The 13,140-nt window shown below is 40.8% G+C and overlaps 1 protein-coding gene across 1 annotated transcript in view; it reads left to right on the top strand.

Annotated features, from left to right (window-relative positions):
• dnah9 (dynein, axonemal, heavy chain 9) overlaps nt 1–13,140 on the top strand; it is a 428,033-nt gene that overhangs the window by 169,679 nt on the left and 245,214 nt on the right. The window contains exon 47 of the mRNA XM_037691599.1: nt 1,386–1,625. Within this exon, the coding sequence (XP_037547527.1) occupies nt 1,386–1,625 (240 nt within the window). The remainder of the gene's footprint in view (nt 1–1,385; nt 1,626–13,140) is intronic.

Raw genomic sequence — 13,140 nt, 5'->3', positions numbered from 1 at the left:
AAAAAAAGTGTTTATATACAGAGCCACATGTTGAAGCTTATATTTAACTGTGGGGGAAAAAAATAACAGCTGTTTGTCTTGAAGAGGGAATTAAAATCTATTTTTGGCAGTGGAGCAACATATTTGCTGCTCCAGGGAATATACAATATCCAGCTGTATGACTTCAGCTTCCACCAAATATTTCCCTTAGCTGAAAAACAACAAAAAACTTTCTGAATTGCTTGTAAAACTTTTTATTATTATTATTATCAGTGATAATTCTGTCATTTAGATTGCAATGTTCAGTTCACTAATCTTCAGTTTTGAAAAAAAAAAGAAAGAAACAAACAAAAAACATAAATAGACATTAAAACATGCAACTCAGTCAGCAATATAGCTGGAATTTGTCGTATTCGTAGCTGAGAACAATCCATAATAGACTGCAAATCAAAAATCTAAGATGACCACCTGAGCAAAAAGGGTAAAATACTATAAATCAACTATTTTTAGAGATATTAAGCTAACATTTGCTATGGTGGTAGCTGAGAACAAACTCCAATACATAGTACTGTTAACATAGTACTATTAAATCAAAATTGTAAAATGGTCACAACGTGGCAGTCCCAGTCAAAGTTTCTCCTTCAACTTCCTAGTTGGCTCCTGGTATACCTGAGCTCTGAAGTTTCTCTATAAACCAATAAAAGAAGGTTCTCCTTAAAGATATTCTGTTGACTTTCTACATGAAACATAGATGGATATTATTGAATGACCAGCAGAGGTTTCTGCAGCTCAAGTAACTTCTTTGGCCAAAAAAACAAAACAAAAAAAGAATCAAAAGTCAGACTACCCTCTGACTGTGGACTGCACTAACATGAACCTTGCCGTCAATAGTGAAGATCACGTTAACTTTCATATTTCTGTTAGCTAATTTTTGGTCAGAGTTTATGGGTGTTTTAATTACTATGGCTGAGAATATTAACTCTGCCCATGAATCATATTTTTGGGTTATTAAAGAGCTGAATGAGGAGCTGGTTGAGGCTGCTACATGCAGCAGTCGCTTCAAGGACACCTCAGAGTCTGTGAGCTCGGCTGAACTGATCAGAGTATAAAAACAAGCTGCACAGACGGCTCGGGGCAGATTCTCATGACTGGTCTTCATGTGTACTTCCTGTATATCTGTTTTTACTTCTTGTATAACTATGTGTACTTCCTGTATATCTGTGTGTATTTCCTGTATATCTGTGTGTACTTCCTGTACATCTGTGTAGCCTGTCCTGAAAAGTTTATCCTCGCAAGTAAAATACCAGGTAAAAATCTTCTCCTGTCATGGAGTGTGGTTCATTTTGCGTATGTGATGAAGTGAGAATATTTTTCTCGAACAGTTTGTGTTTTGTTTGTCTCCACAGAGGCACTTCTCAGTCTTTGCCCTGTCGTTTCCTGGAGCAGAGGCTCTGAGCACCATTTACAGCTCCATCCTGTCCCACCACCTGAGAGGCAGGGCTTTCAGCCACGCCCTGCAGAAGACCTGCCCCACCTTGGTCCAGTTAGCCCTGGCTTTGCACCAGCGCATCTCCTCCACCTTCCTCCCCACCGCAGTCAAATTCCACTACGTGTTCAACCTCCGCGACCTCTCCAACATATTCCAGGTGACACACGAATCACACAAGGTTCAGTGTTTCAGGAGCGTGAACTTAGGTTAGTCTTCTCATGATGAAGTTTACAGTTTTAAAAGTTATCCTTTTCACCTCAGAATCAACCCTTTGTTTTATGTCCTTTTCTCTTTCTCTGCACCTCATGAGGCTTCCACCACTAATTTCTCACTAAATGATTATTGATTTAAGAGCAGGCTCTGAAAGCTGGAAATGAATCTAAAATGGAGTGTAACAGAAAATACAATAGATTTGCTTTTCCATGGGTGCATAAATGTGTTTAAATTAATATAATAAAAGAGCGTTAATGCTGTCAGGGGAGAACCTTTTGGGCCAAATTACTGTGAGAATCCTCCACGGTTTTAATGGAGGGCAGACTCTTCCATTTAACACACTCTCTTGTATAATTAATGCTGTGATCCACACAGATATAGAAACTGAACTTTTTATTATTCCAAACTGGAGTTTACCAATGAAATAATGAGTTCTCTTTCTTTTTTGTGCACAGAAGTGCTGCTACACTAATATTTTTTTTTAAGTGGCACAAATCAATATTTTATACACACCAAATATAAATGAACTTTATTCAAACTTACAGGCATTATCAGGTGAAAACAAAAGTTGATGGACCAAATATGCAGAAAATGTTCAACTAAAGTCAGTCTTTGAAATTAACAGGACAATATTCAACCTTTTAAGGAACTTTTTTTTAACAAAAATAAAGTAGCATGCATTTATCAGAGACCACGTCAAATTTCTAAACCTCCCTAAAGCCACTATGTTTCTAGGCCAAGGTTATTGGGGCTTGGTGACTCAAAATTGTGAGAAAAATCTGAGAAAATAGTTCACATATCACCAAAAAGTCCATGCTCAATATTCCAGGTATACAATCCAACAATTTTCAGTCAGGTCTTCTGGACAGTTTCTGTCCAGACTGTCCAGATGACCTGACTAAAAATTGTTGGATTGTATACCTGGATTATTGAGCATGGACTTTTTTGGTTTTGAACCAGTTTAACATGACTGTCGACGAGGAAGAGGGCCGGTAACTGAGGAGGGGGCGTGCCAAAGACACCATCTTAGCACCAACATAACTGGTTTGTTCCACTTTGGAGTAAGCTGTTGGGGGAAGAATCAGTTTGTGTTGTGTGTTTCCTTGACTGATGAAGCCTTCTGGATGGAAGGTGAAACGTTTTAGCAAAAAAAAAAGAAACTGTCCAGATGACCTGACTGAAAATTGTTGGAGATCACATATCAGTTTGTCTCACTGTTTTCAACCACGTGACCAGCTTACAGCTTTGTTTTAAAACAGTTATTGTTGTGTGCATGGCTTGCCATACTGTATTCTAGGCTGTGCACATAGTTTAATTACCCACCTCCGTCTACACACAGTGGCTGCCCTGATGTTAGTGACTTAATTTACTGGAGAACCTTTAGAAATGAGCATTTAGACCTAAGTAGTATTGATCGTTGTTTTTGTAGCCTTGAATGTTTTCAGTTAAAAGTAAGGCTTCCATGCTGATGCCGTAGTGGTCTACTTTTTTGTTTCTTTCAGCTGTTCATTTTTTCAGAGGTTGCCACAGTGGGCAAACTCGCACAAAGATTTGGCAATATCTTCAGCCAGTTGCCCTTGCAGAGAGCTAACACAGGCCACATTATATTAACCTTTATTTAACCAGGCAAATCCCACTGAGATCACAGATCTCTTTTGCAAGGGAGGCCTGGGTCTGAAGGCAATTTTTGGTCTGTGGGAGGAAACTGGAGTACCTGGATAAAACCCATGCAAGCACGAGACCAACATGCAAACTCCACACAGAAAGACCCCAGGTCCAACCGGGGATTGAACCCAGGATCTTCTTACTGTGAGGCAACAGTGCTAACCACTGAGCTGTCGTGCTGCCACATGTGTGGAGCAGAGGGCTTTAAAGTATAATCTCAAAAGATGGCCACCTGAGTTACGTATATTTTGTTTTGGGACATCAGGGGCCGTCCCATGATGGGGGGATCCTGTCATAATCTGTGTGTTTTGTGGTGTTTAGTGTCTACTTGTGATAATTTTATTTAGTTTTCTGGATCTGTTTTTTCCTGTGTTTCCAGTTTCCTCAGTGTTTATCCCTGAAGCACTGAGAAAATGTGTTTCCTCAGTGGGCCTCGCATGTTTCATTAAATTAATACAAAACTACATATTCCTTCCATTAAAATAGCATGGCTTCATAGTAGATTCTGGGTACTAAAGTGGCCTGCTGTACAGAGGTCTCACCAAACTAAAATCTTTGGCTAATCTTGAAACAACAAATCTGGCAAAGAAGACCAAGGACTGTTACAGATACAGTCCTACATATGAAAATAACTCAAAAATGTAAGCGCCTGGTCTCCTTAGTTCCTCAATGGTTAAAGACTGTTCTTAAAGAACAGGAGCTGCTTCACAGTAGTAAACATAGCATTGTCCCAACTTTTTAGAGATCAATTGATCCCATTTTTTTTCAAGTACAATTTCTTTATTTAAACATTCAATGTTTTTTCCTGTTCAATTGTGAATTCTCCTGTAGTTTTTTTTAACAGTTTCTTCAACTTTAGTTAGGAAATCATGCTTATCATGCTTCAGGTTGGTTAAAAAGAAAGCAAAGTAAAATAAGTAGTTTTGGGCGTGATGGTTAGCCATAGGTGGCTCAGTTGGTAGAGTTGTTGTCTCTCAACAAGAAGGTTGTCGGTTGAAATCCCAGCTGGGGGCCTTTCTGGATGTAGTTTTCATGTTCTCTCCGTGCTGTGTGTGTTTTCAATTAAATTCAATTCAATTCAAAAATACTTTATTAATCCAAAAGGGAAATTATTTGTTGTTGTAACTCATTATCCCATTTCATTAAGAGATGTTATAGATACTGATGGCTGTAGACAGGAAGGATCTCTTGTAAAGGTCCATCCCACAGTGGATCCTAAGAAACTGGCTGCAGATGCTGTCCGATCCGTCCACATAGACTCGGCTGGCCTCTTGGTTGGCTGTAGGACCGCCCGAATGCCGGGCAGAACTCCTCCCAGAGCGATGGCCCCTCCTTCCAGCAGTCTCCCGAGCTCCTTGTCTCTGCAGACAGCCAACTGTAGATGCTGAGGGACGATCCTGTCCTTCCGCTGTCATGAACCATGTTTCCTGCTAGTTCCAGGATCCCAGTGGTCAGGCACTCGAGCACAGCTGGCAGGTAGATGAGAATGTGTCCACAGAACATCCTTTTCAACTCACTTGAGATTTGGGGCTGTCGTTGAGATATTATTTGAGCTTTTGATGTGTTAATCAGCTGCTGTTGGTAGTAGAAAACTGCCTTGTTGCCATGGTTACGCATCATAACAAATGTCCAAAACTAAAAAAAGTTTCAGTAAAAATCCTTCCAGCTGCACAGCATCTGATACCAGAGGAAACAATCCTCCAAAAAATGTGATTTACATCCAGAAAAAGAGGAATTAAAGTTTCCAAAAGCAAAATCTCAGAATGAAAGTAACAGAGCTGCTCCAACATGCAGCCACCTTGAGCGGCGCAATTTTAGAACTTTTTATTCTATTTTTTGTTTTTATTCTACTTTTTATTTTATTTCTATTGGTACTCCAATTTCCTCCCACAGACCAAAAAAACATGTATGTTAGGCTGATTGGTAACTCTAAATTTTCCCTAGATGAGAGTGAGAGGGTGAATGTTGTTTGTCTCATTTGTCCTTGTGTCCCTGTGATGGACTGGAGACCTGTCAAGGGTGTCCTTTGCCTCTCGCACAGTGATGGCTGGATAAAAGCCCCAGTGAACCCCCGCGACCCAAAAAGGAAAAAGCGGGAAAGATAACGGATGATGGATGGTTAGCCAACAATAAGGAGATGTCTGACTGCTAAGTCATCCAACAGGCTCGTCTCTGTAAACATGCTGGGGTATTTTGTTGCATGTTTGAGGCTTCAGCAGTTTAACATTGAAGCCGATGTTTCATTTGAAAGCTGAAACCTTGATGACACACATCACTACCTTCAAACAGAAGTGAATTTACTCAAACACTTTGATGCTGGCTGTTGGAGGAGGCCGTTCTGACGACTTTGACAAAGTCTTTGTGTTTTCTTTAATTGGCCTGAACAGTGCCAGTGAACTCCCAGTATCAACACAGTGGAAACAACGTCAAAGCTGTCTTGCATTTCGTTTCCAGTAAAAAAATATAAAGAAAGTAAGAGAAGCAACTCGGAGAGTGCATTTGAAGTTTTCCTTCCTTACTTATTCAAGTCTTGGCTCTAACACTTCAGGACAGGTGGGAAGAAAGGAGCAGGCTCTCGGTTCACATCCCTGCCTGAGTTGTAATTCCCCAATCAAATCTGTGCTTTTGCACCTTCAGATGTGGAAAAGTATTTGGCGTGACAGTACAAACACTTCCTCTAATTTTGAGCATGTGGCCTAAACGGTTGTCAGTCTTCATTTCCTAGCTGATGTTTCAGAAGTTTGCCTCAGCTAAAATAATTGGAGGACATTTTGTGCTCGTCTGTAGTCTGTTTGGTTTATTTTGTGTGTGTGTGTGTGTGTGTGTGTGTGGGGGGGGGGGGGGGGGGGTTCCTTTAGATGCTAGTGATGCAGCCAAGAGAAAGTGTCTCATTATGATAAACTCTAATGAGCTAGAAAGCTGAACTCAAAGGCTCTGCGTGAGCTGAAGCCAGTCTTTGTAAAGGTGTTTTAAATGTGACAAAAAAGTGTCTAAGAAAACAATGAAGACTCTTTAGAGGTTGGTATTAGTTATTTGCTTACACGTTTCTTGAGTTTATTAAGTAGAAAGTTGGAGTTAACGTAGGCTTTACTTTGGGGATGGTATCTTCAACCACTTATTGTTGTGTCCTGCTGCCAAAAGCAAAAGAAAAAGCATTAATGTTTTTTTTCTTTGTTAAGTGTGTACATGTGTGTACATGTGTGTGTTTTCAAAATGTCTCACGAACCACTTGCCATGGGTTTAGTTCATTCCAAATGAATATCATTGGTTTGCCTTCCTGTAAGCCCACCACCTGCAGCAGCTCATACGGGTCAGGTCCAGCAGCTAAAGGTAGCAACTTAAGCTCTCTGACCCTAGCTTACAAAAGCTGGCTCTTGGGACATAAAATACCACCTCTCTCTGTTGGGGAAGAAGCCTGAGCTTGAGTATGAGGTTGAGAAATACCAGCTGAAATAGTAGGGCTCTCCTCAATGCATAGCTCATTGAGAGAAGCTGGACCTTATTCCACTCAGGAGTTGCCCATGGTGAGAGGGGTCAGCTGGTGTGAGCCTACCTATACCCCCGCAGCTTGGTGCCTGTGCGTTGGAGTTTTCCTCATTAAACGAATGGGTAGCTTTCCTGTGTTTTTAGGTGGGCACTAATAGTTGTTGATGCCTATCTGCCAAATGACAGACTTTTACAAGTCCTTAGCAGGGGTGCTGGAACTCCATCTTTTGCTGGGAGACTTTGATGCCCATGTGGGTTACAAAGATATAACATGATTGAGAGGAACAGCCTCTCTGGTCTGAACCCAAGTGGTGTTTTGTTATTGGAATTTGATTCTTGACATGGTTTGTCCATAAAAAAACGGTGTTCAAACACAAAAGTATATTTAAGTACACATGGCATCAGGACACCATAGGCCTCAGATTGATGATAAACTTTGTAGATGTGTCAACTATTCTTTATCCATTTGGATAAAAAGAAGTGTGAAGCTCTCAACTAATCCCCACCTGGTGGTGAGTTAGACTGTATGACAAGGTAAGATGCTGAACACACCCTGTAGACCCATATATGTAGTGAAGGTTTGCTATGCCTGGCAGTGACATCCCAGCTGAGGTGGGATCATTGAGTCTAAGTGGGCCATGTTCCTCGTCTCCACTGTGCATACACTGTGCCAGTGTTGTAATGAAGAGAGCTGAGCTGGAAGGCAAGGTTCTCTGTTTACATTCCTATCCTCACTTGTGGTCACAACTCTGGATAGTGACCAAAAAAACAAGATCTTGGAAACAGTCAGTTAAGGTATATTTTTTTTTTCTGCAGTGCAGCTGGACTCTCCCTTGGAGGGTAAAAAGTAAAAAGTTTGGTAGTTCATGAAAGGCTCTGAGTAAAGTCGCTGCTCCTCCACATTGAGACGGGTCTGCTGAGACGGTTCAAGAAACTAAGGACGTCTCCTCCGATGGTTCAGTTTCACCCCCGCATCGGTTCAAAAGCAGCACTCTCCATTCATATAATTTATGCTAATGCGCTATCCAGACACACATCGGTGGTTTCAGATAGCGCTATCTCAAAAGCATGAAAGACACAGCTTAGATATTTACAAATCATGAATCCTGACAAGTAGACATTTTTTTAATGTATGTTATGGTTGTGTAGTTTACAAATTGAATGAGTAGCAATCTTTAGAATATGTGTACAGAATAACAAACTAGTGACTTGTGACAGGTTTACATCCATAAACTGACAACTCAACTGAGCGGTCAGCCCTGTTTTCTGAGGATTCGTATATATTTTAGTAAAATGTATTTCCTTCAACTAAATTATAGTTGTTGTAGGGTCTAGATATGGTATGTGAAAATATGTTTCTTACATGAACATTTGCTTTTACTTTGTGAGATTAAAGTCGCTTTCGTCCCCCCCCCCCCCCCCCCCCAGTTTCTAGATAATATTTATGCACAGTAGCACCACTCGGTGGATCCCGGTGGATAGAATAAGTTTTATACATGGTACACTATTCAATGAGGTGAATGAAGATAAACAAAGTTATGGTTTTAAATACAGTAACATGATTGCAAAAGAAGAGCATTTACAATCCAAGTTCAAAGGTTAAAGTGGATCACTTTCTACATGTGAGTGAAGCAGAGTAGCTAAGTTCCATTCATAGGGAAAGAAAAACCGTTTGGCATCCTGCAGGGCACGTTCTGAAAGACCTCTGTTAGCTGATGTTTGTTCTCTGCCATGACCGACGGGCATGTCTTCACATCAGCCTAAATGAGCTCCTCGACGCTCAAGAGCTGCAGGAGAAAGATGGAGGGAGGCGAGCGGGGATTGATAAAGTGAGCGGGAAAGGAAGAGACTTATGGTGCAAACTGTACTGACTACTCTATATGTCTGCAGGATGTTCAGAGTGTAGTCAGCTGGGTACATTTGTTAGCGAGGCAGGGATTGTTTGGGGCTCAGAGCAGCTGTCAGACTTCGAGGGAAGCAAGCTCACTGCAGATAGACGGAGACAGACCTATACAGCAGATTCATGTCAGCACCCAAAACTCTAATCCATCTCAACTGAGCCGAACAAAGCAAGGAAAGATCAGGGACAGAAACAATGAGACGGTCTGCCAAAGAATAAAGAAGAAAGTTTTTTCTCTCCTCTGTTTGTTGGTGCTTTACTGTTTGTTTAACTGGCAAACAGCAAAGGTTGTGAGCAGTACTCTTACACAGAGCGCCATACGGTGTTTTGTTTTTGTAGACAGTAAGAGCCAGGTGTCGTGACTGATACAAAGCAGATAAATGAATGGGGAAATATCTAAAGAAAGCACAGAGATTCTTGACTTTTTTCACACACACGCACACACACACCAACAATTATACAGTGGCTTTATCAGCCAGTTGTCGTATTCAGTGACCTCGCGTTTCGAAGGCAGTTCAGGTTCAGCTGGCTTTACCCCCAGAGATGATTCTGTTGATTAGGATAGGTTCTGAGGTTGGAGGCGTGCAACATCTGCCTGCCTCTGTCTCCTGGGTGACAACACATGGAGGGACCCCTCCCCTTGTGCTGCACGGCACCTGTTATATGATGCACCTAGACCGTACTGAGTTCCACCCGAATGCATCATCCGTGCCTCTGTTGGGAAGCAGCCGCATCACCCAACCCTCAGCTAGAGACGTGCTCGCCATTAATCATCCATTAAACACTCATCTGCTTGTTTACGTGATTTGTTGTTCCAACTTAGAAGAAAATTATTACATAAAGATTCAAAAACCCATTTGTTTTCATTTACAAATTAGCAATAAAACGGCCACTTTAGTTTGGATTTTATTCAGCAAACTGGTCACCATTTTACCATTTAAAATGTATATTTCAAACTCATGGATAATGCGCTGAATGACAAATTTCAGCACCTAGAAGGCGTGGTCTGATTTGGATGTAATTTGGCCTTTTTGTTTCTCATTTGTTTTTGGGACTTTCCAGGCTGTCAAGAAAGCATCCAAAGCTACAACACTAGGGTTTAGATAAAGAAAGATGAAAAAAAGTCTCAAAACATGTTTGACTTTTTCGGCTTTTTTGTTTTTTGGTTGGTGGTTAGCAATACGTTTGCTGGAAAATTCAAATAAAATAAGTCTGGTGTATTTTAGGTGTATTTTTCACTTTGCAACCAAATATACACAGAGATGGATGCTGCCTTTTCTGTGATTTTAGAAAAAAACTGTGCTGGAATTTTTACCTCTTCATTCAAAATTTTCTGTTTGTAATTATACAATAAAATACACACAGAGGTGTGAGGTGTTCTAATTCATCAGTTTTTGAAAGGTAGGATTATGTGGATGCCAGAATTGTACTACAACCTTATTTAACTTGAACTTGAACTAGTTAACTTATGTTATACCCATTCCATGTAAAACATTGCTTTCCTTGGAACATATCTGACGTTTTATCTACAACTACCTCAGATATAAAGGAAACACGCACATGTTGTGACTTGCAGAGGGAGAGATCCGGATTGCAACACTGTACACTTTTAAACTAAATTTGTCTCAAAAACAATCAAAGACGTGTCCTTGCTTAGCTAGCCTGTAGCCTAGCCTTGACAAAAATGTGTGCCCTTTTCATGCTCTGTGCTTTATGACTGATGTCTTGGTTGGTATGGTACTACTGATAACTATCTGACTCTTCAAAAATGACTGGACTGTTTCACAGCTTCAAACAGCATGGAATACATTTCCATGATTATGCTGATGATACACAGTTATATTTGTCCATGAAACCCAACAAATCCAATCAGTTATTTAGATTACAATCGTGTCTTAAGGGTGCATTCACACCAGCCCTGTTTAGTCCGCTTTAATCGAACTCTAGCTCGTTTTCCTAGAAAGTCCGGTTCGTTTAGGGAGGTGTGAACGTGCCATCGAACTCTGTCACGGAACAAAAATGCAAACTCTGGCCCGGGCTAAAACCTAGGTCTCGGTCCGGTAGAAGAGAACTCTAGCGCGGTTCGAGTACAGTGTGAATGTAAACAGACCGGGCCCCGCTCCACAGGACCAACAAACACGCATTTCTCTGACCTTATATGGAGCCGTCAGCTGCCTTGTGTGAAAAACAACATTCTCCATGGTCTTCTGTCTCATCTTCGGCTCATGCTAAGTCCATTTTTGAAAAATGACAAAATATAACTCCTAAAACTGCTAAAACTTGATGCCACTTCGTTTTTATTTACAGAAGAAGAAGAAGACGTGTGTCGTTTCTTTCAGTAGTTCTTGGTGCAGCGCCCCCACAGGCGAGCGGGGGAATAGGTTGGTTCAACAGGTTGGCTCGACTGCACAGTGCAGTGTGAATGCAAATGCACCAGCTCAAATGTAAACAAAATGTCATGAATATTGGTCCCGAACCGAACCGAGTCTACCGGACTATCAGGTGTGAAAACAACCAAGACATAATATCCTGGATGACCCTAAATTTTCTGCTTTGAAACTCAGACAAGACTGAGGTTTTGGTTTTTGGACCTGAGCATAGGAACAAAGTTTGCATTCTTTCACTTTCTCTGGATGGTATTATTTGGCCTCCAGTTCTAAAGTTAAAAATCTTGTCCAAAAATGATGCAGAAAAACTGGTTCATGCATTTGTCATGTCTAGACCTGATTATTGCAATGGTTTATTATCTGGTTGTCCAAATACTTCTTTAAAAAGTCTTCAGTTATTCCAAAATGCTGCTGCCTGAGTTTTAATGAGAGATGATAGGGATATCTCTCCAGTTTTAGCTTCTCTCCACTGGCTCCCTGTCAAATTCAGAATATAATTTAATATCTACTTCTAACCTACAAAGCTCTCAACAACCTAGCTCCATCTTATAAAACAGATCTTATTGTTCCATATTTTCCTAAATGAGCACTTCACACTCAGGCTGCAGGTTTACTTGCGGTTCCTAGATTTTCCAAAAAACGGAATGGGAGGCAGAGCTTTTAGTTATCGGGCTCCTTTCTTGTGGAACCAACTTCCAGTTTCTGTCCGTGAGGCTAACGTACTGTTTACTTTTAAGATAACAGTAGTCCTTCCCTTATCGTGGGGTTGTGTTCGGGACACCCCCGCGATAGGTGAAAATCTGCGAAGTAAGGCTATTATATTTATTTTAGTATTTACATACATTGTAAGGCCCTCCCAAACTATTGCAATGTTCTTAACGCTATAAATCTCTAAAAGAGCACAGCGTGTCTTGATCTCCGCTCTCTGCCATCTGCCACGCCCACTTCTCTGCCGCAATCACACTCATGCTCATTACCTGTGTCACTCCCAATCTCCCTCCTGCTGCACATGCCTTCCATAAACATTTTTTTAATGTTCTTCTTCTTTTAGCTGCTCCCTTCATCAAAGGTCGCCACATCAAACTAAGTCGCATGAATTAATGTAAATTTAAATAATAGTTCAAATAAACAATCCATGCCTCATGAGCAGAAACAGCCTGAAGAAGAAATGTTTCTCAATTAAAGAAACAGTTCCAGATTACACAATTTAACCTTTTTTGTTGTTTTCTACCTGGATGATGGAGCTTATAACACTTTTTCTGAGCCACTTTGGCCTTGGTTGTCCTCAGGCTGTTTCTGTTCTGTTTCTGCTGTTTCAAGTTGGCCACCCGGCCTACATTTGATTGTTGTACATGATGATTGATTGTTTTGAATGGGTGTGTTTTACATGTACTAAAAGTCTACTTTTGAGATTCCAACAATATCATGTATTTTTGGACAGATCTGATTGGCAGGCCATAAACTGACAAAGTCCGTTGGATGGGTAACAAAACATTTCCTCACTTAAAGAAACTGGTCCAGATGACTCGATTTAACCTTTTTTTTTTTAAATGTTTTTTGTCTTTCCTCCTAAAGTACACCTGGACCTGCCATTCTGTGTTTGTCTGTTTCTTCTTCCTGTTCCTCTCAAACCCAGCCAGTGAAAGCAGACGGCCACTCGTCCTGAGCCTGGTTCTGCTGGAGGTTTCTTCCTGTGAAAGGGAATTTTTCCTTTCCAATGTCTCCTTTGTGCTTGCTCAGGATGGGAGACTGTGAAGAAGTGAAGATTCAACACAACCTGCTGTTTCCTTTGATAGATACAGTTTACTAATTAGCTTGTATATGTATGTGGATGTTTCTGTTCAGTCCCCTGAGACAACTTCTGTTGTGACTTGACGCTATAGAAATAAATTGAATTGAAACAAATCTTTTATCCAACTTCTCACTGTACCTGTCCACATAAAGCTATAATTCTGTCACAATTACGGTACAAGTTGTAAGGATGGTACCATTTACTGGCCCTGTTTGTGTCTGTGTGTCCC

This window comes from Nematolebias whitei, chromosome 17, assembly GCF_014905685.2.
Source record: "Nematolebias whitei isolate Nwh7 chromosome 17, NemWhi1, whole genome shotgun sequence".
Taxonomy (NCBI): Eukaryota; Metazoa; Chordata; class Actinopteri; order Cyprinodontiformes; family Rivulidae; genus Nematolebias; species Nematolebias whitei.
This window is presented reverse-complemented; position numbering and strand designations above follow the sequence as displayed.